The sequence below is a fragment of the Mirounga angustirostris genome, unplaced genomic scaffold, assembly GCF_029215605.1.
Source record: "Mirounga angustirostris isolate CCGP_5_RB_7025 unplaced genomic scaffold, mMirAng1.0.hap1 SCAF_9, whole genome shotgun sequence".
Lineage (NCBI taxonomy): Eukaryota > Metazoa > Chordata > Mammalia > Carnivora > Phocidae > Mirounga > Mirounga angustirostris.
This window is the reverse complement of record NW_026991717.1, coordinates 13,385,006-13,412,512: the sequence shown is the minus strand read 5'-3', so window position 1 is coordinate 13,412,512 and position 27,507 is coordinate 13,385,006. Positions and strand designations below refer to the sequence as shown.

At 42.3% G+C, this 27,507-nt stretch overlaps 1 protein-coding gene across 1 annotated transcript in view; it reads right to left on the bottom strand.

Annotated features, from left to right (window-relative positions):
- Positions 1-26,463, bottom strand: part of MCTP2 (multiple C2 and transmembrane domain containing 2) — a 183,632-nt gene extending 157,169 nt beyond the window's left edge. Inside the window, exons 1-3 of the mRNA XM_045899479.2 lie at positions 25,917-26,463; positions 14,648-14,710; positions 13,380-13,488 (exon numbers count right to left, since the gene is read on the bottom strand). Coding sequence (XP_045755435.1) covers positions 13,380-13,488; positions 14,648-14,710; positions 25,917-26,384 — 640 coding nt within the window. The 5' untranslated portion in view covers positions 26,385-26,463. The remainder of the gene's footprint in view (positions 1-13,379; positions 13,489-14,647; positions 14,711-25,916) is intronic.
- Positions 26,464-27,507: the final 1,044 nt, after the last annotated feature.

The following is a 27,507-nucleotide window of genomic DNA, read 5'->3' as shown; positions in this document are numbered from 1 at the left end:
AAGAAAAAAAAGAAGAAGAAGAAGAAGGTAGCGGGAGGGGAAGAATGAAGCGGGGGAAATCAGAGGGGTAGACGAACCATGAGAGACGATGGACTCTAAAAAACAAACTGAGGGTCCTAGAGGGGAGGGGGGTGGAAGGATGGGTTAGCCTGGTGGTGGGTATTGAGGAGGGCACGTTCTGCATGGAGCACAGGGTGTTACGCACAAACAATGAATCATGGAACACTACATCTAAAACTAATGATGTAATGTATGGGGATTAACATAAGAATAAAAAAAAAAAAGACATCACTTCCAAAAAAAAAAAAAGAAAAGAAAAAGAAAAAGGCCTAAAAACAGAGAGAAAAAAGGAGAGGGGAGGCAGTGACCAGGATGCGGCCATGTAAAGAGACTATAAAGTGGGTCAGGGAAAAAAAGAAGACAAGAGTAAACCACATGACCAATGAATGTAACTGCTCAGAGTCCCTGCAAAGGACACAACCTACCAGATCTGTACGTTGGTCAGTGCTGGGTGCTTCAGAAATGCACACTGCCAAAGCACACACAATTATTAATACCCTAACATTCTCCCTTCTCTTCATACAAATCCTAAAAATGTCCTCAGCCCAGGCTATTGTTTGAGCATCAATTTAAATCTAATGAAACAGACGGCAGCCTCCATGGAGAAGAGACAAAGGATTGGAGCTTTGTAATAACATTAACAGCGGGTGTGCTCTCATTTAATCCTCCAAAAACTGGAAGGGATAGCACTATTTATATTGTTGTTCTGAAGATGAAGAAAGTTCTTGAGTTCCCAGAGCCAAGCCTCAGATACAGATCCATGGCAGGGTAAAGTCTTCATAACTAGAGCAGTTTTAAAGCATCACCTATCCCGTCCCTCCGAATCTGGGTGACGGCTCCAGCCAATGCAGCATGGAGAAAGTCACACAGTCTTCCTTCCAAGGCTGGGCTCCTGCCTCGTGCCCAGGAGTCTCAGCTGCCATATAAGAAGCGTGATAACTCTGAGGCACCGTGCTTCATGGTGTGGAACAGACCTTGTCCTCCAGCAGGCCATCCCAGGTTCCCAACATTGGTGTAAACAGGCCTTCGAGCCCTCAGATGATCACTCCCAACAGGCGAGTCACTCTCAACCTTCAGGTCTTCCCAGCGGAGACGGCTGACGGCGTGTGGCAGAGAGAAGCCAGCCACAGCGTGCCTTGTGGAAATTCGCATCCCCAGAATGCACTAGCGCGTGGTGGTTTGGGGTTGCTAAGGTTTGTGGTGACCTTGACACGGGGATGGGCTCTGGAGTAACACCCTTCACCTCGGCATGCTGTGCTCTCTGCCTCAAATTCAGCGTGTTGTGAGTGTTGGTGTGATGACATGACAGGACTAAGATCACAATTCCATCACAAGTAAATCCCAGGACGTAGAGAAATACACTGATACACCCTCCGAATTTAATTCTCTGTATAGAACACCCACATACCCTGCAGCAGAACACACCAGATCAACCTCACAACGAAACAAAATAAACAGAACTACTTAAAACACAGCACGCAATAGGGCGCGTGTTATACTGATACAGAAATGAATAACTGATAAAACCACTCACTATAGAGAAGCCCCATTCAACCAAATGGATGACATGCTACATTAAGTTCAAGTCAAGGATCTTCAGTGGGGTGTAAGGCAATTTGTTAACATGCAGCAGATACAAGAAACATGTTGGTCTCGGTCCAAGGCACTTGATATGAATTGGGATGGGATCCCCCTGAAATAATGAATAGCTTAACTGACTCTATAAAATGGGAGAGTAAGTAGCAAGACCTTCTAATAAGCTGGTAAGGAAGCACAGCATCCCAAAACAAAATACGACAGAAATCTCCAGAGGAAAGGGCTCCATTGCGGGAACACATTAAAGACTATAACGGACAAACATCGCCGACCAAGGATCCGCTCTGTATCAAAGTGGGAAAGGAATCAACAGAAACGTGTTTCAGAAATCAACTCCAGGGCGCCTGGGTGGCTCAGTCGTTAAGCGTCTGCCATCGGCTCAGGTCATGATCCTGGAGTCCCGGGATCGAGTCCCGCATCGGGCTCCCTGCTCGGCAGGGAGTCTGCTTCTCCCTCTGACCCTCCCCCCTCTCCTGCTCTCTCTCTCATTCTCTCTCTCAAATAAATAAATAAATAAATAAATCTTTAAAAAAAAAAAATCAACTCCACTTACTCGCTAAGGGAGCATGGCAAGCTATCAACACCCAACAAGTGGCAAAAAGCCAACCACTACCTGGGATCCAGGACGGGTGTCTGCATCTCTGAAAGTCTCACGTTCGCTCTTGAACGGCATCCTCATACACAGACCAGCTGTGTTTCTGTTGCTCCCACCCAGCACGCCAGTGATCTCCCGCCATCTGGTGTTCAGAGAAGGTACTCCAATGTGAAGCAAACCCCAACTTTTGCAAAAGAAAAGAGCAGTGATTGTGATCTTTTGATATAGTGAAACCAGTGTGGTGCTGGCATCCAAACAAAAAAACTCATCCAGGGCGCCTGGGTGGCTCAGTTGGTTAAGCGACTGCCTTCGGCTCAGGTCATGATCCTGGAGTCCCAGGATCGAGTCCCGCATCGGGCTCCCTGCTCAGCAGGGAGTCTGCTTTGCCCTCTGACCCTATCCCCTCTCATGTGTTCTCTCTCATTCTCTCTCTCTCAAAATAAATAAATAAAATCTTTAAAAAAAAAAAAAAACTCATCCATAGGCTTCAAAGAGAAATCCAAGAAGCAACCCCAATATGTATTGCATTTTAATACACAATTAAAAATGGCAATCAAATCATTAGGTAAAGGAATATTTAGCCCTTGCTAATTAAATAGCCATTTGGCAAAAAGTAAATCTAAGTTCCTACTCTGAGCCAGAAAGCAAAATAAACTTGAGACAGATCAAAGAGATAAAGGACAAATATCAAACAGAACAGCAAAGAGAATAAATATAGGTTGACGTGTATCCCTTTCAAGAGAGAAAGGCCCTTCTTAGTATAAAGACAAAGGAAGAAACTCTCTAGGACTGTAAGATTTGAAAAGATTTTTGCAACAAAACTTTATAAACAACTTAGAAGGCAAATGGCAAATTAGAAAAATATATGTGAACATATCTAGGGAACAAGAATGAGCAGCTTTGGAACAGGCTTTGCACAAAAGAGACGCAGATAGTTCATAACCAAACGCATCTGAGGGACCAAAATTACTAAATAAAAATTGAAACAAATATACTTTTTCTCTATCAAATTAACAAAGATAATCTATACACAGTGTAGGTGAGAAATGGAAAGTAGACTACCACGTATATGTTATTGGTGGATGAGCAATATAGGGAGATATTTCCCAAGAGTGAGCTGGCAATTCTATAATGAGAATCTTGAAATGCTCAGATTATGGGACACAACGCATTTGCAAAAAATAAGAAAGTTGTACACCAAGATTTAGGCACAAGAATGTTTGCATGTTGCATTATTTACTTATAATAAACATGTTGAAAGAAACTGGAATATTGATTAAACAAAGAGTGATGTACTATATTCATCTTCTCATTTCTTCTCAAAATGGAATTTTTATCATATGGGAAAAAATACGTGTGATTTAAAAAAAAAAAAAAAAAAAGCAAGTGATCAAGCAGGTTAAAGCCAGATCCTACTTGGCTCAAAGTAAAATTGATTCTTTAAATACCAGTTCAGTATGGTACATTCAGTAAAAAAAAAAAAAAAAAAAAATCCACTGAGTGACCAAGGAGGATGCTGTCCACAATACCATGTCTGCCCACGTTGATCACTATGAAATTTGAGGGGCATTTTCTGAATTAAATTTAAGATGGGGAAAATAAAACCATCAACTCGGGGCGCCTGGGTGGCTCAGTTGGTTAAGCGACTGCCTTTGGCTCAGATCATGATCCTGGAGTCCCAGGATCGAGTCCCGCATCAGGCTCCCTGCTCGGCAGGGAGTCTGCTTCTCCCTCTGACCCTCCTCCCTCTCATGCTCTCTGTCTCTCATTCTCTCTCTCTAATAAATAAAAATAAAATCTTTAAAAAAAAAAAAACCATCAACTCATAATAGAGTCCTCATTCCAATCACTAAAAACTAGCCTCTCCTTAATTTCTGCTGTTGCAGAAACAGAAAGTAGGAATTGGTCTCAGAAAACACCCTTCACCACCACCACCCTTTGCCCCACCTTGGGGGCAGGGGAGCTGGGGTGGGGTGGGGGGTAGGCGGAGGAAACAATCTATTGCAAAAGAGAAACAAAGCTAAAGATATGTAAAAGAAACTGGGAAGAAGGGTCATTATAAGACTGGCAGAAATGCCAGGAGTCCTTCCCTTCCCAGAGGGAAAATGCAAAATAAAACACCAACAAGAATAAAGACAACTAGATACAGTCATAATAATACCTCTTTACTGTGTGCTGTGTGTCCTCCAACCCCACCCATATCCCCCGTGTCCCTGAAAGCATTCACACCAGGTGAATCCTCACAACCGTCACTAGATGGCATCTGTTAGCACCCAAACCCCGGTGGTCTGCACCCAGGGTCCAGGACTCGCATTCACCAAAACTCTGCATTATGGCACAAAAGCAAAAAAAAAAAAAAGGTTTTGTTGGACACAGCAGGATACATGGAAGAGACTGCTGAGGGTCCAGCCCAGGCTCAATAAAGCTGTCCACTCAGAACATACCTGCCAGGAAGCTCTATGACTGCTCCTCAGTACACAACTAGAAACACCCCATGTGTCCCCAATTACAGTTGCAAAGAAGACAATGGGTTTCTCTCTAGCTCTAATGCAAGGTTATTGCAAAAGGAAAGGAGGTCTGAAATCCAAGGTACCAGACATTTGAACATTTTGGAAGCAGATCAGTAACATACTAAACACCTATCACATGGCAGGTTTTTCACACTAGTGGGACCTCTTAAATCTTTTGTCTAAATCATTCTTTCCAAAGAGAAAAATGACTTATCCAACATATTCTTCCTGCAATGTGCAAATAAAGTTGTTACTACACAGAAAACAGTCGACCATCTACCTGTGCTGGTAAAGGAGAGAGCGAGCAGTTTGCTAGATGAATGGGTCCTGAATTTTCATCACCTAAAACTCACATCAAAAAGAAGAACCATCAACCCTCAACCCTCCAGCAAAAGTGATTTTGGGGGGGCCCTGATGATGTTACAATGAAACTCCTTCCAAGGACTTTCCTTTCCCTTTTGCAACACTGCAAAGTGGCCACCAGAGGGCATGAGCAACACAGTGTTCTTCGAGGGCCTTCACAAATCAAGGAAAAACTATTGCAAGGGCTCTTGTTTTCCGGGAATTAATGCTCTAGATTTTAATGGGATCTGAGCTGAGCATTCTTCCCAGGATAAGAGGCCTTCCCGTGTCACAGAGCGGTGCTCACCCCAGGCCTAGAAAGCAGGGTTGTTGGCATGAGTGCTGCCAGCTTTAAGACCCCAAAATATCCTCTTGACCACATTTTCTTCCAAGGGAAACTGAGTCCAAGTTAAATTCTATGCATCAGCCTAATTATGAAGTAGAAGGACTTAAAATTGGTCATATCATATTCCTTGTGCTTTACCAATCTAGAAAGATAAGACCCCCAAGAGTTACTGGTTTTAGATCAAGAACCCAAAATGGGTGTGTGTCTTCTTTGGTGAAAAACATTACAGCCTGTAGAACCTCCCAGAGAGGAAAAAAAAAAATGAGAAGGAAATGGGGAGTATAAAGGAAGAAGTGAGGATGCGGAAAAGGGAAGTAGAGCAAAAAAAAAAAAAAAGAAAAAGAAGATGCAAGGCAGGAGTGGGGCTCCGACAAAGACCTACCCCGTAGGCCACAGCCAGTAACAGAGAGAGCAGAGAGGTGGGGATGCTGTGCTTTTCCTCCTACAGATTGCTCAAGAAGATGAGCTCAAGGCAATGCCTGGACATTTACAGCATCCAAGTAAGGCTCATTCCTAGAAAGACCATTACAGCACCCCATGTGTTTGGCAGAAAGAATGGGGCTGCTTAGTAAGGACCGAGCTCCCCAATACTGGGCCGAGTTAAGGCAAGGCTAATACACCACATGCCAGGGAATCGAAGGAAATTCTTGAAGAACTAGAAAATGACCTGTAAGGGGCAATCTTCTAAGTGTGGCCTCACTTCTAGCATAACCTAATTAAAACCTTTCAGCCTCCCAGGTGCTGTTCTTCTATCCATGATGATGCATGGACACAGAGGCATGTTAATCACAGTGAGTTACTAGTCACCCGCTGACTTCAGTCCTTTTGAATGACCTGTAAGTCTTGCTGGGTTTCTTCAGTGCACGTATGTACACCCACACACACACAACACGCCTATGTATTCTGTACAAGGGATAGACCAGTCGACAAGGAAAGACCCTCTGATGCCCTGGGCAGTGACTACATAATACCATGCTCTCGACACCACTGCTAAACCTGCCCATCGTTCAGAAGCCAGAGCTCCCTGCTAATTCTGCCCAACGAACAATTCACAAGTTTATAGTTTAACAGACTTCACCAAAAACACCAGAAAATCTCAAATCCTACCTTGATAGTCTATTTAACAACCGAGTGTGTATTTGAGCCAGAGAAATGAGAGATTTCGATAAAATGTCCACAGCACTCTTTTTACACGAAGGAAGGGCACTGTCCAGGCCTGGTGGACGGCATCATAACAGAGAGGGGTGCTCTGGGGTCTGAGAGGCTGCTCCCCACTTGTCTCCGGATGGGTCAAGCGACTGAAAGTTTCCAATCCTCAGTCACAAACCTTGTAAGCTCCTTGTAAGGCCGTTTCTTCAGGGATGTCAGAAATGTCTTTTCCTAAGAGAGATACCATGACTTTCCACTTACTACCCAATAAAAATATAGGAAAAAAAAAATGGCCTTTTACCACCTAAATCTCCAGATATTTTTTTTTCCATTATTTGAGGTCATATTACTGAAATGTTTCCTAGTTACCTCAATTGAAAGCATGAGCTTCCAAACTTGATCACTCCCCAACTTTAGATTACACCTCTTTTATTTTAAATCAAGTTTTTACTTTGCTACACTAAAAAACAGTTTCTGAGAGCCAAACTCCAAAATCAGATCATAATATTCTAAGACAGAGGTTGGCAAACTTTGGCCCACGGGTCAAAATCCAGCCCACTGTTTGTTTCGGTAAATAAAGTTGTATTAAAACATAGTCATGACCATTAGTTTGCATATTATCTTTAGATGCTAATCCTAACCAAGAATTATTTCTATCTGGCTGTTTGGAAAACTACTAACATTTTTTCACTTTAGAAAACATTAAATAATACACAAGATGTGATACAGTACTCTTGGATAACTTCTGTCAATTTAGTACAATGTATTATTGACACCTAAGAGTCATATTTCCAATGATTTCTCTCTTTCCTCTTCAGTTATGCAGTTATATGACCAAAAAGGAAATGAATCATTAAAATGGACCTAAAGATAATGGCAGAGGTAAGTAGCTGTCACTGAGCCCTTACGACCCATAAATCCTAAAATATTTACTTTCTGGCCCTATACAGAAAAAGTGGCCAACCCATGTCCTAGACAGAAAGTTACATAAGCAGTACTGATTATGTAACAATCTAAAGAAAACACCAAACTCTTTCTGGAGAGGATGATTCATCAGAAATGGTTTTTCTCCCTAAATATTCAAAAATGAGACTATGCAATTGACTTAACTATCCCAGAGCAGTTTCTCGAGAGCCAAGGGCACAAAACATTTCAAGAATACTCCAAAGGCCTACCTATCATAATGGAAAAATCACTATTTGGTCAGTTTGATCTATTCTACTTTAGGCTTAAACATTAAATACATGATTCACTGTCAGGAAAGCAAAATATAAACAAACCCCGATGTTGTAAGCAGAGCATAAGGAGAGTGCACAGGGGTGCCAACAAACTGAGACAGGCTAAGGACCAAGTTCCAAAGTCACTGATGGGAATGTTGATGTGGAACAGAGGACCAAGCTCTTCAAGAGTCAAGAATATACGCTATTCTCATTACTATTATTCATTAATAACTATAATAACATGCATTATCCTTTATTGACTGTTTTCTATATATAGGCTACTTCCTTTTTGTTAATTCTAACGACTCCGTTATAAAACAAATTACATCATGCCCATTTTATTGATGGGTAAACTCAATTTCAGAGAGGTTGAGGGAGTTGCCGTAGGAGGTCCCAAGATGGGAAGTAGGCTGTAATGTCCAATCCTCTCCTCGCTGCACCGAGCCACCCAGGCTGCTCTGAGTCTTGCCTCACCTGCTGCTTCCCTACATGGCCTTAGTAAGTCGTTTAGTCTCTGGACCTCAGTCTCCAGAATTCAAGCTTCTGTTGGATCGGCCATTGAAGCAGGTGATCTGTATGAGGTCCTGAATTTCTAAAATCATGTAAACCTTTTCCCTGACTTTCACCACCAGGTCCAGGAGAGAAGCAGTGCAGTGCCCATCTCGCAGAAGGGACTGCTGCGCTAAGTGAAGGGGGAAAGGAGTGAGTGACCGAATTCTCTTCCCTTTGGGGAAGATGTTTTCTCTCTTACTACACAGCCTTTAGTGTTCCTTTTCTTTAAGTCCAGCGCTTCGGGTGGATTTCCTTAAGAAAGCACTAAAATTTATGAAAAGCATTCTATGTGTAAACCATCAGTATGGCATAGTAAGATATACAGAGACGAATAAAACAGCCACCCAGTTAATATAACACTCATATCTTAATAGGGCGACTTGGTCATTTATCTAGTTAAGGGTAAAAGTGTATGTTTCATGGAGGGAACATTTTTATAGGCTTGAGATGAGAGAGAATTTGTGTCTGTGATAAACATAAAAGATGACAAAGAAGTGGCATCTGAATGAATCTTGAAGGATATTTCGTATTGTATCAATCGGCTATCAAGCTTACATCCACAGAACTGAAGACAGGTTTCATAGAATAAATACTGTAAATTTGTGGGTAATTCAAAAATCTTTTTGTATTTAGCATTTTGGCATATCATACAGTTCTCTGTACACAATTATAGTAATTAGGCTAATACCAAATTAAATTATGCTCAGAAAATACAAACGAAGAATGCTAGAGAGCAAATACGTAACGAGGTAAAGCCCCAGGAAAAGATGTCGTGCCTAATAGGGAATTGAAACTCGACCTACCAGCAGAAGCCAACGTTTCTTCTCATGTGCCAACATACTGGTGGACCTTGGCTGCCTACAACGGTGGTGCTCAAGTGTGCTTCTGGACCACCTGCGTCAGGATCACTTGGGAACTCGTTAGGAATGCAAATCCTCAGGGCCCCCCTCAGACTTGCTGAATCAGAAACTCTGGGGGTGGGCAATGTGGGTTTTCATCAGCCCTCCAGGCTACCCCAGTGTTCACTCGAATTTAGAAACTATTGGTCCGAAGGACCTTGTTGGATAAAATTCTGATGCTTGGTTGGGTCACCTAGAAAATATCACTGTACTGATAAAGGATGTCTGTCCCAGGCAAGGAGTCAGGAATGGGAGCATGCGTGATAGTAGTTACGATCCCTGCCTAAATCAACAGTGCTCACGTGAATGCTGTCCTGCATTGAGTGGTCTCTGGAACATTTCCCTGATCACTAACATAATGTTTATGAAAATCAAGCAGAAATTAATAGAGTCACCGTGCAGGAAGGCACACCGCACCTCCAAGTACAGAAAAAGAATTGGCTGGGAGAGGACTATTTTCTCAGTAATGATTAACTTTCCCAATAAATAAAACAGACAAGAACAGTCACTACTAGTTACAAAAGACACAGGTGCTGGGAACAACACAGTTTATGATCTAGATGCCTTACTAGGTATTATATTTGGATCATATTAAGTTTACACAAGATAAAGTCAAAGTCGTATGATGTTTAATTCTGATGAAACTATTCAGAGATGACAATGGCTGGGATGATAGCACAGACTACAGGGCAAGGTATGGAGCAAGAACATACACGCCCCATTCTTCTGGTCATTTTGTGATGTGTGCAGTATCTTCATCATCTACTAAGTTTACTGACCATCTATTAGGAATGTGCTGTAAGTGTATCATTATGATATGTCAAGGGTGGTGGAGCTCACTCACTCTGGGAGAAAGACCCAGAGAAGGCGGATAAAAAGAGGGTAGCTGGTTTGTAGAAGTAGTCTAGGGCCTGCGCCCACCCCCAAGGCTACAAACTATTAGAGGATTTCCAAAAATTTAAAACATGTTTTTTAAAGGTTTAGAATACCTTCTTACTAGTAAAGTTAAATGCACTCTCCATGGAACACACCTCCCCACTCCAGATAAGCTTTCCACAGTACAAGCTCAATAATGATCTTAGTTTGACAGAAGTACCCACGGGACACTGTGCAAATTCAGAGCAAGAGTCGGGATTTTTGTGGGAGTTAACTTCACACTGGTTCATAATTGTTCCCTAGATGTTATTTCAGGTGTGAAATACTATCTGACCAAATCATTAAAAATAACCTAAGAGATGTATTTATTAAAATGCATATGTTTATAACAATAGCACACAAGTGGTAAAACACTGGAAGTCACACAATTGATAAGAAATTATGATTTTGATAGAAAACACAATTTACCAACAAGTAAAAAATGAGATATTTTTTTTACTACTTTGGAATCCTGTATCTGAGAAAATTTAAAAAAGACAGAGAGAGAGAAATTTTGTTTAAAAAGAAAAAAAGTAGAGGGGCGCCTGGGTGGTAGTCAGTGAAGTGACTGATTTTTTATTTCAGCTCAGGTCATGATCTCAGGCCCTGATCTCAGGGTCATGAGATCAAGCCCCACATAGGGCGCTGTGCTCAGTGCACAGAGTCTGCTTGAGATTCTCTCTCTCCATCTCCCTCTACCCCTCCCACTTGTGCTCTCTCTCTAAAGAAATAAATACATAAATCTTAAAAAGTGGGAATATTTTATATAGCCTGAAAGATGGAAGTCAGGTGAGATCAGATCAATAGATGAATCCATAGTCTAAAACATGAGCAGAAGAAAATCATAGTAAAAACGTTTTCAGAAGCAGGGTCAGGTGGGAGAGTGTGAGGTGTGTGGCAGGTAAACCATGGATGCTCTGAGCTTGCAGGCAGCAGATACGGGAAGCAGAAGATAGCCAGAGAAACTACCAGGGTCACCGGTTGGCACAGCAAACGTACAGCAGCTGGGTGAGCCAGCACCATCCTCTCCTCTTGGTGCCAAGCAATGACTAGCAAGAGCCCTTGAATGCAAGCATGAACAGTGAGCATGGGCAGTAAGCCAGAGAGAAAAGCTTTAACTGATAGGTGGTAACCAGGAACTGGTGATAACTGGGAGGAATGGAAAGGAGCCAGACTAAACCACTGGCTCAGCCTGTCCAGCTGCATGTCCCAGTCCTCCTTGCTATCAGGGAAGACAAGACATAGTAAGCAAAAATAGCATCCACGGATGGTAGGACAGGGACACAGAGACACACAGAAAGATGAGCAGCAAACATGTCAAACCGGAATATCTAAGGGATAAAGTACCGAACAGGAGATTTTAAATGTATACTTAATACTCTCAAAAACAAGATGGCATCATCTCATTTATGAAACATAAGCTGATATAAAAATTTTAAAAATGGCAATTAAGTACATGAATGGAATAGCACAGTGGTCACAATGGACACGAAAATGAGAAAGCTAGAAGGCCAAATGGAGGAATTCTCCCTGAAAGGAAAAAGTCATGGGAAGAATGAGAAAGAAAAGCTAGCAGACATAGAGGACAGATGGAAGAGTCTAGGGGAAGACACTCAATTCCTTAGAATAAAAATTTCTTCCTTATTAAACAAAATAAATTTTTAAAAATACCATAAAGAAAACTCAAATATATTTACCTGTAAGGAAATGTAAAATCTCTGAAGGACAAAAATGGACATAAAAATAAAAGATAAGCAACAGACTGAGAGAAAAAAAAAACTTGTAACCTGTAATAAATAACCGTTAATGTTGAAAGTTATAAAGAATTACAAACAGAGCGAAGAAAAAGCCCATCTGAAAACCGGACAAATGATACAGAGAGAAACTCACAAAAAAGGCAATACGAATGACCACGTTCGTTATCATGAGACTCCACAAAGTACAAATTAAAACAAGGAGAGTCAACACCCAACCTATGAGATTGCCAAAAACTAAGAGTGATAAAAGTAGATACTCGATAGTGAGGAGGTGGGGAAATTGTAAACATATTGTAAGAGAGGCCATATTCTGTACCTCCTGGAAGGCAATTTGCCAGGATCTCTTAAATTGAACAACGTGCATCCCCTGGATCCTGACTTCCATCACCAGATTCTGTTGCTGACAACAGTTAGCTTTCTTGAAGTGCTAGAAGCCAGACATAGTTTTAAGTACTTTATAGAAGTTACTACCTTCAATACTCCTAATAGCCTATAATGAAGGTTAATATTACTATCCTCATTTTATAGCTGAGGAAACTAAGTCACAGAGGGGCCAAAGAACATTAAACAACAATAAACAGAGAAGGGCAGGATTTGAGCCCAGGCAGTCTAACCAGACTGTCTGCTCTTAAACATATGCTATTGTTTGTAAGATATATTCTCATCTGTGTATGAAAACATATGCAGGGTGTTCATCACAGTATCATTTATATTCCTAAAAAGTAGGAAAAAGTAATTGTCAGTAGAGAAACAGATGAATAACACATCATACAATAGAATATTATGTGGTATTTAAAAGAAAGGAGATATATTTACATGGAAAAACATGGGTCAATCTTGAATACATAATGAAGCACAAAAAAGCTTATTGCAGAATATGGACATTATAGTATTTTAATTAAAAATACACACGTGTATTTATGTGTGTGTGTAAAGGCATAGAAAGAGTTGGAAAAAGTGAACGAATCAAATCATATGCAGATAATAGATGTTATCCTGAGGGAGGGGAACCCAGTGGGATTTCAGGGCAGGAGGGGGATGGGGTTCAAAGGGTATTTCCATCCAAGTGTATGTTTGATGGCTTCACACTAAGGATGTATTCACATCTTTTCTTACGTATAATTAAAGTAGAATCAAGGGAACATTTTCTTGAGCAGTTGCTTTATGCCAGGCATAAAGCTATGACAGTGGCCTTATCTCATTTAAAACAACTTTATGTGATTATTACTATTATCATTATTGTTATTAATTTAATAACAGTAAAGGACAGTAAGATTCAATGGATTTAAATACTTTGCTGCAAAGGCATTGATAGCTAAGAGGTGTAGATTTGAGCTCCTCTCTGTTGCAGGAGATGGGAAAGGCAGCCTAACATGTAGAGACAAGAGTAGAGAAATGGGTATGCAGACTACAGATGGCACAGCAGAGCCAGACTCACCACAGCGGTCTCGGATGACCAGGTTCCGGCCTTCCTTCAGGTGGATGGTGAGGAGGTAGGCAAAAGGACTGGGCAGGTTACTCAAGCCATCACCGGCTTCCCCAAACATCTACACAGATGAAGAAATAAGTTAAGTCTGCTGTTTGGGGACCGAGGAAGAGAATTTCAGAGCCAACGCAAAAGTCACCACAAAGACAAATCTTCAAGCTTCATCTCCCATCCCCTACCTGGATGACTTGGTTACAGTGATTTATTAAGGCATCCTTTATGTTTCTCCCCAGTGGGGTTTTTATCAGAATTCCTGATAATGTCTTTGCAGTATTAACTCTGCCCCCCAAAATCCCACAAGTGGTAGGCCAGTATCTGAAATACCCTTAAGCTCAGTGATTTCCTGCAGGATTCTTTCTTCTAGAACTCATGGTGGGGCCCAGTGGAAGTAGCGTGTGTGGTGTCCACATGTGTCCCACAGACACGTGTCCACACTCAGATGCAAAGTCGCTTCCTCACTTTCTCCCCCTTCCCACCAAGCCTTTCCACTCTGGCACACCTCCTCCACGTGTCATAAAAACACTTCTGTTCACGACCACTCTGCTGTCAGCCTCCTGAGCCCACACGTCCGTCAGGCGCATGCCACGCCTGTGTCCATACGTGACACACTTTGAGCTCTCTCCCCTTTGCATATTTTTCCTCTACTCCCTGGCCCCCACCATGGTATCACCTCCACTTACCCCCAGTCTTACCTCCCCTCAATACGGCTCACTTCCCTGTCCAGGCATGCATCAACTCCCACCGGCCACAAGGTCGACTCCAAGTCCATTTTTGAATATTTATTCATTGCATCCAATTAAAGTATTGAACTAGAGTTTTGCACTAGTTCAAATTTTTGTCTTTCCAAAGAGAAAGAACAGATAAAGTAATTTATTGTTCACTTATTGGACATTCAATTAATCGATTTTGTGGCGGAGTCCCCCTGACAGCCTTCTTTTGAAAGTTTTCCCCATCCAGGTTTCAAAGCACTTCAGAATGGCTTTGTCTCCTTTACTGTCCCACTCAACTGCATAGCTGCTCTGTATTTTTAGAAAAATCAGTCCCAGTCTGACAGATCGATAGACCCTGAATTAATCTTTTCCAGCTATAACGTGCAAGGCCTGTCTTTGTAAGTGGATTCGTTTCAGCATGCTTTAAAAACAAGCAAAGAAATACAGACCCACACCTTTGCTAAGAAATAATATTTACTCTAGTGTTTGTTTTCAAGGAATGTCACTCACAGATTGTTCTTCAAATTGTTGGGACGTCAGAGAAGCATTCAGATCACCACTTCCGCATAGCTTCTGTAAAAAAGAAAAAAAAAATCCGCTTTCAAAAAGCAAAATGGTATCAACCTACACAGATACCCTTTATCAGGTCTTTGCCTTTGAGTCTGCCATCTGCATGCTCAGTTTCAAGTATGCAGGCTGCCTTCCCACACACGTGGCCGGTCTTGGCAATAAAAGTTTGATTCAGTGGAGTCCCTCGGGCTACAGCCTCTGCAATCTTAGTCATCGGTCAGAGCGTGGATAAGGCTGATTCTGCTCTACCACCGGACTGCTCCGTCATCCCTCGTTCATCCAGGCTTTAGCGTGCAAGCAGCATGAACCATCCCACTAGGTCCCTCCCAGGGTGGGCCTGCCTGGTCCTCTGCCACCAAAGAGAAGTGGGCAGATCACATGCCTGGGCTTGTTGCTCAGGAGGAAACATTTCAAAATGGGATTTGGAAGACCTTCCTCCAACCATGCCTTCATGAGTCTGTACAATCACCAACCAAAAAGTAAGAAATGCAAATTCTGAACAAATGATCTCAGGATGGGAGGGGTCTAGGTTTCCTAATTTAAGACACCTACGAAATGATCCCACAGGGCAATGAAATGGGCAACGGTCAGTAGTTAGTGTGTAGATACAGCAGACATGTTCACTGTGCAGGTTTTATATGCACAAATGCAGGGTCCAGAGGTGCTCTCGGACTCCTTGAGGTTTTCTGGGCTGGAGATAAGGATGGCTGTCTGCACAGAAAGGCAGAGTGGAAGGGAAGTGAGTTAATGGTCTTCCAGCATTTTGGATATGCTCCTGTCTGGCTGGTGCATTAGCCAGGGCTGATTTCTTGTGTGAGAAACATGGGATTTCTCCCTCCAAACAAGGCTAGGTAACTCCAAAGTTTTGGGCAAACTGAGGCAGGCAGCAAACCTGCAGAGACTGCTAGCATGACCATGAACCTCTAAGGGTAGACATGGGGACCAGGAGCACTGTGGTCACTGGTCTTTCCCATTCACAGTGTCCATCAGGGAGGTCCTGACACAAGTCAGAGATCCTGCTCGGATGGCAGGCTGCCTTCCGAGACATGATGAACACACACAAACACACACAAACACACACACACACAGTCTGTGTGTGTGTCTCTCTCTCTCCCTCTCAAGTAGAGCTTCAGGCAGCAAGAGAATCTGGGTTCCCAAGCAGGAGGGCAGTTTTTCAGCCCCCAGGAGGGATGGCAGGATGGTGAGGGGCTGCAGATAAGCTGGGGTCCTCTGGTCCACACCCTCTGCATGCAGTGACATCACAAAATGCTACGACCAGGCAGCAATGGGCCCTGCTCACAGGATGGCCTGAAGCCTCATGTGGCCTCCCCAGGAAGAACAGAGGCCCCACAGCGCCTGCATCTGTGGTTCTCACACAAGCCTCTCTCTCCACCCATTCCAGCCCTAATGTCCCTTGACTGTGAATATAATTCATTTACTTCATACTCATTCACCAGGATCAAGGGTGATTTCGGACACTTCGACCTTTCCCTAAGGTTCCCAGCACTGCGGTCACTAGAGTCCCCCAGCTCTGGAAGGACCACCACTGCCCAGCCAGGAAAGAAGCCCCGACCCTCAGTGTGGGAGACCTGTTAGCAGATCAGAAAAGAGGTACCAGCAGGGCCTTCACTTGTCACCCTCCCCTCTGGCTCTTCATACCTCCTATGTTCTATGTAAAAACACATCCAGGGAGGTTGGACAGGATTATCTGAAGACTGTTTTAGGAGGACAGTCAACCTTACTCAACTCCCCTAATTTCTAAAGATTTGCCCTCATGCCTTTTACACTGCACACTATTATTTCCTGGAAGCTTAGCAACTCTTCTGCCTGATTTACAAAACCAAGAGAGACCGGCCACATCTTCATGGGCAGAGCCAACAAAGTACCATCTACTGTCTGATCCTCTGTAGTGTGAAGACCCATCAGTAATGTCTCCCATTTTAGAAATACATCAATGCTCCACTTAAGCAATTCTGTTTGAAGGCAGTTCCACAAAGCTACCAGTGCTGGGCTTAAAATTTCCATTCAGAGCGCACAGTTATTAGCCAAAGATCCAAAGATTGTGGTGGTCCAGAATCTTCTATTGCCAAGGAGAACAGTGGATGGATAGAGGCTTTAAAGCATCACCCCTCAGACGCTCTCCCCCAGACTGGCCTCGCTGTACTTAATGATAACATTAATTAAGGGACAAAATGAGTCCACATAACCACTGTCACTTACACGCTATCAAAAATGAACATAGAGCTTTTATTCAAATATACGATAAGTCTTCCACTTACAACAACATGGAAATTAAATGTGAAGAATGACATTAATTCAATATTATGGCTGGTTTTACTCACAGAAAAGTCACAGAACTTAAAGTTACGGTTCCCACAGCCACCGTAACTGTCACATGACATATATACACACCAACGAAGGAAAGCGATCACCGTAAAGAAGAGCAGAAATGCTACGTAGGCACCAAGGACCACGTTACGGCTGCTGGGGGACACATAACCTTGAATATTCCCTTCCATTCTGCATATAGCCTAAGGTATTATCTATCCACTGAGTAGAAGTTACATGATTTCACTTCTTTGTAAACATAGTAACCACATCAATGAGTTTCTCTTTGAAAAGAGCACAATTATGATTTTCCTCATAGGAATCCCTGGTATCCCACAATCCCTAGAATATATTTTTGATGTTCTCAACAAGCATAATCAAGCACTCTTGTTTTTTATTTTACTTTTGAAAAGTTAGCGTACAAAAAGTTGACTTTTGGCATATGTGTACAGAACTACAATTTTTAACACATGTATAGATTTGTGGGACCACCACAACAATCAAGAAAGAACAGTTCTGTCCCCCGATAACACTCGTTCATGCTATCCCACTAGGGTTAAACCATCCCCAGCCCACAGCAACCAGTTACCTGTCTTCCTCATGTATTTTGACCTTTTCCAGAATATCCTACACATGGACTCATTCTGTATGCAAACCTGACATCTGACATCTTTCACTCAGCACAATGCCTTTGAAACCCATCCAAGTGGTCCTCTGTATAAATTGTTCAAACCTTTTTCATTGCTGAATTGTATTCCATTGTAGACATATGCCATAGTTTATGCAGTAAGTTTTGGCTTCAAAAATTTCAACCAAATGATTTCCAAGGACCCAGGGAAAGATAAATAAGTTTGAATACCGTGAATGCTAAAAAGTTTAATATAACAGGGGCGCCTGGGTGGCTCAGTCAGTTAAGTGTCTGACTCTTGATTTCGGCTCCGGTCATGATCTCAGGGTGTGAGACTGAGCCTCTCATCAGGCTCTGCCACTGGCCATGGAGCCTGTTTAAGATTCTCTCTCTTCTCTCCCTCTGCTCCTCCCCACCCCACCACTTGTGCATATGCTCTCTCTCGGGAAAAAAAAAAAAAAAAAAAAGTTTAATATGACAAAACAGTCTAATTACTTAGAAACATTAAAAAATACAGCACCAACATCTTGGCATGAAACTTAGTATAATATTAGGCATCTCTCACACAACTCTCACTGCTGCTTTTTGGATGAGTAGTTTGTGCTTTTGGTTTGGTTTTGTTTTTAATGACAGAGTTTGCATTGTTCTTTCCATTCTACCTAAATAGAAATTGGTGGGAAGGTAATATATTTTGCATTCTTCTAGAGTCCTCTATCGGCAAGAATGCAAATTTATTAAAATTCAGCAGGGTATGAGGTGATATTAGCATGGATGGGGCAATTATATAAAAAAGAAAATCTCCCCTACTCACCAAGGATCTTAAGAGCAAAACACTGATGAGAGTAAACATTTTCCTTTTGCGTATGCTAAGTGTGATCTTGTACAAATACCACCTCCCATGTGGCTCATCTGAAGGCTCTCACCATGAAGTACCCACAGGAAGGCAAATTATCAGCCATGTAAACAATCACTGGGTATTTAAACTTCAGCACAAGGAGACATAAACCCACATCCAGAAAAGCTAAATGAGTAAAACGCTGGCTGAGAAGAGCACTTCTACAGTCTCGGAAAAATACTCAAGAGTATGTCAGTACAGCAAACAATACATGTGATACATATGTACTGAATGACTGTACCGCATCTAGGTTCCTGAGAATCAGAACACTCTGGATGACAGCATTCATAAACACAAAAATCTACAAGACAAAGGAAGTAGCAAAATGAGCAAAGGAGATGGGATGGCTAGACAGACCCCAAAGCAGAGCCTGGATACACTGACAGAATCCAAACAACCCATATGGCAACGAGAGGACAAAATTAAAGATGTCTGTTCAGAAAAATTCATGTCTACCAAATGGCTGACTCTATGCATATTAAATTTGCACACAACTTTTCTAGAGGCTATTGATCATACAATCAAGGGCTACCTATTTAGTTCCCCCCCCCCAGTACTCCCCCCAAGATTATTCTCTGTAAGTGATTACCCCGGAATAGTGATATGCAAAACAGAAGTCATGCGTGCGTGTGTGTTTGTGCATGCATGTACATATGTACATATATACCCTATTCAATCACGTGTTGGTGTAAAGCAGTGGTCAGCAAAGTCCAACCCACCACCTGTTTTTTTAGATAATGTTTACACTTTGAAACACAACCCTACCTATTCATTTACATATTGTCTACGGCTGATATCACAATACGGTATCAGGGCTGAGAAGTTGCAACAGAGGCCTGTGGGCCACAAAGCTAGACGTTATTTATTACCTGGCCCTTTGTGGAAAAAGTATAATCAACCTTTCTTTTCATGCTCAGTAATATTTGTCCACTGACCTTCCACACATTGTTTTCATGCTTGTTACCAGTAGGTAGTTTAAAAGAAAAACGGTCCCCTTTACATTTGCTTAGTACTTTATAATTTACAAATACACACATGCTCCTATTAAGGGGCTCAGCGCTGTCATCCATATCACCAATTTACAGATAAGGAAGCCAAAGTGAAGAGGATAATTGGTTGCTGAAGAGAAACTAAAAAGTTAGGCCTTTACTTGGGTGTCCTGGGTCCTCCACTCTTTTCACTGTGCCCAACTGTGCCCAGATCCAGGAGAATCCAAAATGAAAACACCCAGCTCTGTGCAGGGGTAGACAAGACTCAGGAATCAGAAAGACCTGATTTCGAATCCTACTTGTTCTACTTCCTAGCTGTGTGTCCTTGCAAAAATTTACTTAAAATTCAAGACATGGGAACATTTCCAAAAGGGCCAAAAAGACACTTAGCTTACAGATTGTTAGGAGAAAAATTCATTCATTCAAAGGATATCTCTGGGCCAGACATTGTACTAGGCTACTTGTATGCAGATGAAGCAAAACAGATGTGGTCCCATGAGATAGGACTCATATATTATATATAGCAGAGTTCCCTATATATAACCTCTCAGAAAGTGGTCCTGGTGTTGCTTTTCTATTAGTATTGCTGTATTACTAGTATGATTATTACTAAGGCAGGCGATGTGTTTAGGAAGAATGGAGGAAAAAACTCAGTGAAGGTGGTCAATCACCCAAGTCCCTCCCTTTGTTCCAACCATCTCTTCCCCTCTGACACTTTTATCATGACAGAGATAGAGGGCTGGCTAATGAAGTCTCAGGATTGCACGACCTCACCTCCCACACATGGCTCATCGGCCTATGCATGCTTCCTCCAAGGCTCTCCTCCAAAACAAAGCTTCCACTCACTGCTACTCACAGTGTCTACATTAGGTTTTACAAGCACCACCTATATACCACGGACCCCTGCCTGTGAGCAACACCAGTATTGAGCCCACGGGGCTCCTTCGTACCCCACTCTTTGGTACCCCATGTAGTCCTCACGGTCTCACAGGATTGCCCGACAGAACAGGAAAGCCCACATGACTCAGCCTCCGACGTAACTCTCCCATCCCCGACCACTGCCCCCTCACACCACCGCCCTGCTATTCCTGAAGTACACCAGGCACTCTCCTGCCTCCCCAGAGCGTGTACGCTTACTGTTCTCTCCTCTAGAGATGCTCTTTCTCCAGACACCACACATCTGACTTCCTCGCCTCCTCGAGGTCTCTGAGTAAATGTGACCAACCCAGAAGAAGTCTTTCCAGACCACTCTGTTCAAAAATACACCCCCACCCCCAAGCACTCCCAATCACCTTCTTTGCTTTGGTTTTCCTCCATTACACCTAGCCCTCTCTGAACATATCTGTAGCCGGCCCCTGTTGGGATCAGGATGAGATCTCCATGAGGAGGTGGACTTTTGTCTGTTTTGTTGACTGCTGTGTTCCTGGTGCCTAGAGCAGCATCCACACATAGTAGGCCCTCAACAGAGGAGAAAGGAAGGAGAGAAGAAGGAAAAAGAGGCCAACCCCATGAAAGACCCTGGAATGTGGCTGGCATGCCTGGCTCACGGACGCCGTGATGGTGAGTAACGATTTTGGAGATAAATCACGAACAGTAAAGAACACATAACTGAAGGGTAGAGAAACTAATGTACCTGTTGAGTTGTGCCACCTCTAGGCTATTTCCTCTGTACTGGTTTGTCCCTGTGTTTCTCTGTGGTCACTAAACTGAAGCTCTGCGGTTGCCTAGTAGTGTTTCTGGAAACATCCCAATAAGGTACTTCCCTAAACCACTCAACTCATCTGCATAAGATAGCACCAAAGCTGGTTATTTAAAACCCCAACTGCCAAATGAAATGTCAGGAAATCCCCATTGGGGGATTACATGGATGATGAGGTGGTGGGGGGCAATAATCCCTCCATTCAGGATTATTAGGTGCTGAGAATGATAATAAGGCCATTCAACCACTATAATTATCCTCGCCTTTAAAAGAGCACACAGTGGACACACAGAAATAACTATCTTCCTTTGAGGGGAGTCAGGGTGGCTCAGTCAGTTGAGGGCTCAGCTCTTGATTTCGGCTCAGGTCGTGATCTCAGGATGGTGGGATCGAGCCCTGCATCAGGGTTCTGTACTCAGCAGGGAGTGTCCTGGAGATTCTCTCTCTCTCTCTCGACCCCTCCCCTTGCTTGATTATGCTCTCTCTCTCAAATAAATAAATCTTAAAAAAAAAAAAAAAATCTTCCTTTGATTACCAACTTTTTTAGATCACCAGCTCTGAGTTGTCACATTTCCAAACTCCTGATGTACACAGAGTTTTGTGCACAGGCTTTGGATACAGACAGTCCTAGATTTAGATCCTGGCTCTTAACATTTATTAGCTTGATGACCTTAGGTAAGCCATTAAAACTTCTGGGCCCTGATTTTGTTCTGGGAAATGTAATGATTAAAAACAACTATAATAACTCTAATAAATACAACCATAATCATAGCAGGGAGTCCATGTTAGGTGCTTATGCCTGCCACATATTTCTGGGCCTGACTGAAAGTGATAATTACATAGTTAATCAAATAATGTGTCAATCAAAAAAAAGGGCGAGGTCATGCAAGAAAGCCTGGGTGAAAGTTTGGACTTGCCCTTGAGCCCTATGAAAGGAAGAGAGAGCCCATCCCACAGGCCTTTAAGAATCTTGGCTTCATGGCCTAGGCAGGTTAGCATGTGGGTATGGACATCGTCGGCCCAAACAATGTGTGAGTATGTCAAGTTCTCATTTGGAGTTCAATCTCTATTGTGAGATGGATGGCATACCAGATACCATTCAGTGTAGAACTTATCCATTAGCCTTGTGTTCACAAAACAATCTCCTGATTCTATGTGATTTCTCATGTAGGCCAACTTCAGGGAGTCAATACACCCAACGAATTCTCCAAAGTATTTCCAGGCCCTGATATAATTATTGCTCGCTCCTAATAAGTTGATGTTGATTATGATTCGACTTCCCAAATAACTTGACAATAATGACACAGTGAGCTGTTTATGCCAAAATAAATATTAGAGTCTATACAGTATTTCATTTTCATTGCAAGTTGAGTCACAGTTTGTCATTTATAGCTTAGTAATCATGGGCATTGGTTATCATGAGTTGGTCCTCTGAGCCAGATGGTCACTGGACAGTTAATAAGGTCTTGGAGGCTGGTGATCTTCTTAGGGTCATACTCAGTGACACCTTTGCCGACTACCCATTTGCCTTCCCTTCTCTACCCCCTCTACCTGTTCCAAACCTTTTCTCCCTCTACAGATTTCTACAGAAAGCTAAGTAAGGTTAGGATTCAATGACAGCAAAAGTGGGACGTTCGGTAAACAAAAGGAGGGTGATGATATTGATTGTATAGTCGGGAAAACCCGGACAGGGAAGGAGAATTTCAGTTGGGCCTTGAAGGATGAGAGGATTTCCATAAGAGAAGAAGGGAGAAGACAGATGTGAGGCAGATCGATGAAGATTACAGAGACCATGAGAAGCAAGGAAAGGGGAAGAGTCTAACATGATTCACAGGTGTTTCACTGAGGCCACCAGGTGAGTAACGGTGATGTTGCTGAGAAACAAGTCTATCTGTGAGGGCACTTAGGAGAGACAAAATTCTGTCAAAATAAGTTGAGATCAGGTTTCTGTGGACTATCCAGTATGGTATGAATCCGGGGCCCAAGAGAAAGTCTGGAGAATCCTATTCTCACAAATGTATCCTTTATTCTAAACCTACTTTCTTCTGTTTTGGTTTTAGGGTTGGTTGAAGCACCTGCATTGTGACCATTCCAGGTTCCATGTGGCCTCTATGTTCTCACATCCCTTGTTCCTCTTCTCTCTTAATTTTCTTCCTTGCTTTCTCATTCCTTTTCCCCATTACTGTAAGCCCGCACCTCACTTCATTGCTGACCCTGGCAGGACTGGAAAAAAACTGGAAGACATTCAGACAACTCCATTATTTGAGGTCTTATCCTACTGCTGCAGGCTCAGCCTTGAAGTTGCCCTTGGACATAAAACATGTGAGACAAACATCAGTGGGTAACCCGACCACAGATGTCCCTTTCTTTACCCCTCCCCACTCTGAAAATCTACAAACAAAATCAGCTACACCAAAGATACTCAGCAAATATGATTGTCCTTGTGGTACACCAGGCTTGTCACATGCCAACCCTTTCTTCCCTCATTGCTTCTCCCATCCCATGAAAGTGATAATAGCCTGTCCACTATTCATTAGGAAAGAAAAAAAGATGACCCATATCCCAGATACAGATTCACCTACCCTAAAACTCACATGACATGGATTCACCAGGACTCCCATCTTCATTGAAAAAAAGGCAGAGAAGAACACATTCAGATTTAAAGCTAGTATCGGACTTGGGCTGAAAAGTCTATACCTGTCTTAATCTCCCTGTTTTCAGTTAATATCATACAGAAAGAAATTTCATTTACAGTATGTTTCTTTCCAAAAAAAAACCCAAACAAATAAACAAAAAAGTCTGATTTTAATGAAATCATAAACTGAAGAGAACTCACAATAAAGACACTATACTAACAAAACTATACTAACCTGAATGCACACATTACTATCATTGATTTCCTCATACACAAATAGTGATTGAGTACATGCTATGTGTCAGGCATACGGCAAGGCCCTAAGAAAACAAAGACAAATTAGATGTGACTCCCCTAGACCTACCCATAGACCAACTTATAAAACCTAGTGGGGAAGATAAGCAAGGGAGTGGCTAACTTCTATGCCATGTAATAAACTCTAGATCCTCAGGTAGTGGGAGAAGCCTACCCAATATGGTGGAAGGGAGCTTAAAAGGCGGACAGGTACAGCAATGGATTTGACCACATGTGATCCTATAGGTCTGAGTAGTAGCAGCCCAGGCCCTCCGACCTCTGCAAACAGGCAACCAAGCAGATACATGGCACTCAAGTGGCCATGGGAGGATCAGTCTGTTTCTACCTTGTACATCCTAGGATATGAAAAGAGAAGCAAACGGGTACCTGGGTGGCTCAGTTGGTTGAGCGACTGCCTTCGGCTCAGGTCATGATCCTGGAGTCCCAGGATCGAGTCCCACATCGGGCTCCCTGCTTGGCAGGGAGTCTGCTTCTCCCTCTGACCCTCCCCCCTCTCATGTGCTCTCTCTCTCTCATTCTGTCAATAAAGAAAATCTTTAAAATAAATAAATAAATAAATAAATAAATAAATAAATAAAAAGAAAAGAGAAGCAAAGGATTCGTATTTGAGAAGGAAGTTTAGGGACACCCAGCTGGCTCAGTTGATGAATCACGCAATTCTTAATCTCAGGGTAGTGAGTTTGAGCCCCAGTTCAGTGCAGAGATTACTTAAAAATAAAATCTTAAAAAAAGAAGTTTTCTTTTAAATGGGTGAGTTAAAAAGGAAAATTATTTGTATTTATATATAAAAATATATTTATATATACAATATATGACACCCCAATATATGGCAGGTTTTGGTTCTGAAAGTAAAACCAAAAATCCCAGATGAATATCCAGGTTTTTATGCAATTATAACAGTACCCTGGAATCCCCTCAAAAAATTTAACTTCTTCCCTCAAAACTACAACCTACTTTAGTGTCATTGTGGGGAATTTAAAAAAAAAAAAAAAAACTGATTAAACCAATCACCACGATTTAGTAATCTGGGGGCTGACTTTATATTAAATTCATTCTAGAAATGCAAGATTTGTCTCATAATTGTATTTGACTCTTTTATCTTACCGAAATACTAAAGCTTTGTAAAATCAACGAATCCATAAGAATTTGCATCCTTCAGTTCCTTTTCCTTTTTTCAGAGAATGCAAGTGAGGCTGTCCACGGGCAAATGTGCACGTGTGCAAAAGCACACAGAAATGCACACACATACACGTGACATAGGAGCAAGTTCAAACTCTCCAACAGTCAAAGGGAGACATACATTCATACATTTCTTAGGAATATTCATATGCATTTTTGTCTACTGTAGGATTGAGCAGTGGTGGAGACACACACACACACACACACTTAAAGCAAAATGTTCGAGGAAAAGTTATGCTTTTAATTTCTTTGCCAGGGAGATGGAAAAAGGCAAACTCATCCAACAGGGCTTTTAATGTCTTAAAGTATCCCAGAGAGGTTATTTGTAATAGTTTTAAAATGCACAGAGGTCAACCCTAAAACGAATGGGAACAGTGGGTGCAATCAATATTACCTGAATTTAAATTCTTATAAATGACATTCTCTCCGTCCAAGCTAACCACAAAAAATAACTCCTAACCAAGTTTTCCAAGGGCAATGAGTACACTTAGAAAGGAGAAAACAGAAAAAGGAACAGGAAAGTGCCGAGCCCTGGTCTCACCTCTGGCTCTTCCAGTGTATCCTCTTCAACGGGAGTTTTCTGGAGCGGATCCAAGATGCCATTGCTGGAAGGCCTCCTGTCCTCGGCGGGAGAAGCGTAGGCCTCCTCCGAGTCTGTTTCCACCACGTGGAGGTGTCCCGCTTCTTCCTGGCTCCAATCCAATTCGTCTTCAGACTGTTTCAAGGAGTTACTGCTGCTCTTGGGAAAGATCCCTGCTGTCGACAGGCTGCTGGGCACCGAGGTGTAGGATGACTGGGGCCCACAGTAAGGCCGCCCCTCCGGGGCCAAGGCCTCTGCCTCCAGGAGGTCGGGGACAGAGAGGCTGAGGCGGCGGTCCAGGGAACGCCTTGCTCGTAAGTCTAGGGGCTTGTTGGAGTTCTTTTTCCCCCTCTTCTTGCTCAGGTTGATTAACAAAGGCCTGGTCCGCTGTTTCAAAGAGCCCCAGACAGACGGTTTATCCATATCCATGACTGCATGAAGACCCAGCAAGTCACTCCATGAGAGAGCGCCTCTCTACAGGAAACAATTCTGTGGCTCCTAGAAAACACGATCTAAGGAGAGAGAACATAAATGAGCCTTCTCGGCAGCATCCAAGTACATTAAAGTGTAAAATATGATTGGAAAGTCTCACACTTTCCACTAAGTGACCAAACATTTGATTGGTAATGTCTGCAAATATTTTTTTAAAAGCATTTTTAAGAAACTGAATTTTTCAGATTTTTATCAGAGTAGTTACAGAAAAATTCTAGTAATGAATGGAACTATGAGGTTGATGTGAAAAGAGTGTTTCATAAGAAGACTGCTTTCTCTGACTTGGTTCACTCAACATCATGTCCTCCCTCCTGGTTCAGCCATGTTGTTGCAAATGGCAGGATTTCCTCCTATTCATATGGCTAACTCATATTCCATTGTTTATATACCTCACATTTTTTAATCCATCCGTCCCTCAATAACCACTTAGATTGTTTCCTTATTTTGGCTACTGTGAGTAATGCTGTAGTGAACAAGGGAGGGAGGAAATGCTGGTTTCATCTTGGGAGGATATATATACCCAGAACCATATGATACTTCTAGTTTTAGTTTTTTGAGGAACCTCCATATTGTTCTCCACATGTCTGTGTCAGTTTACCTTCCCACCAATAGTGCACAAGGCCTCTCTTTCTTCCACATCCTCACCAAAACTTGTGATCTCTTGTTGGGTTTTTTTTTTTTTATGTTGTTAGTCACCATACATTGCATCATTAGTTTCTGATGTAGTGTTCCATGATTCATTGTTTGCGTACAACACCCAGTGCTCAATAATAGCCATGTATAGTTGAAGTTTGGCTCAGAGAGTAGATCTTCCACACATACACACAGATAGTAACTATGTGAGGTGATGGATATGTTAATTAACTTGATTGTGGTACTCATTTCATAATGCATATATAATTAAATCATCATGTTGTATACCCTAAATATACATACATACATATACATACACACACACACACACACACACATAATTTCTACACATACAATATTTGTTTGTTTCCTGAATTAAACTTGGGGGAAAAAAGACTACTTTCTTATGTCCTATCCAGGGAACGCA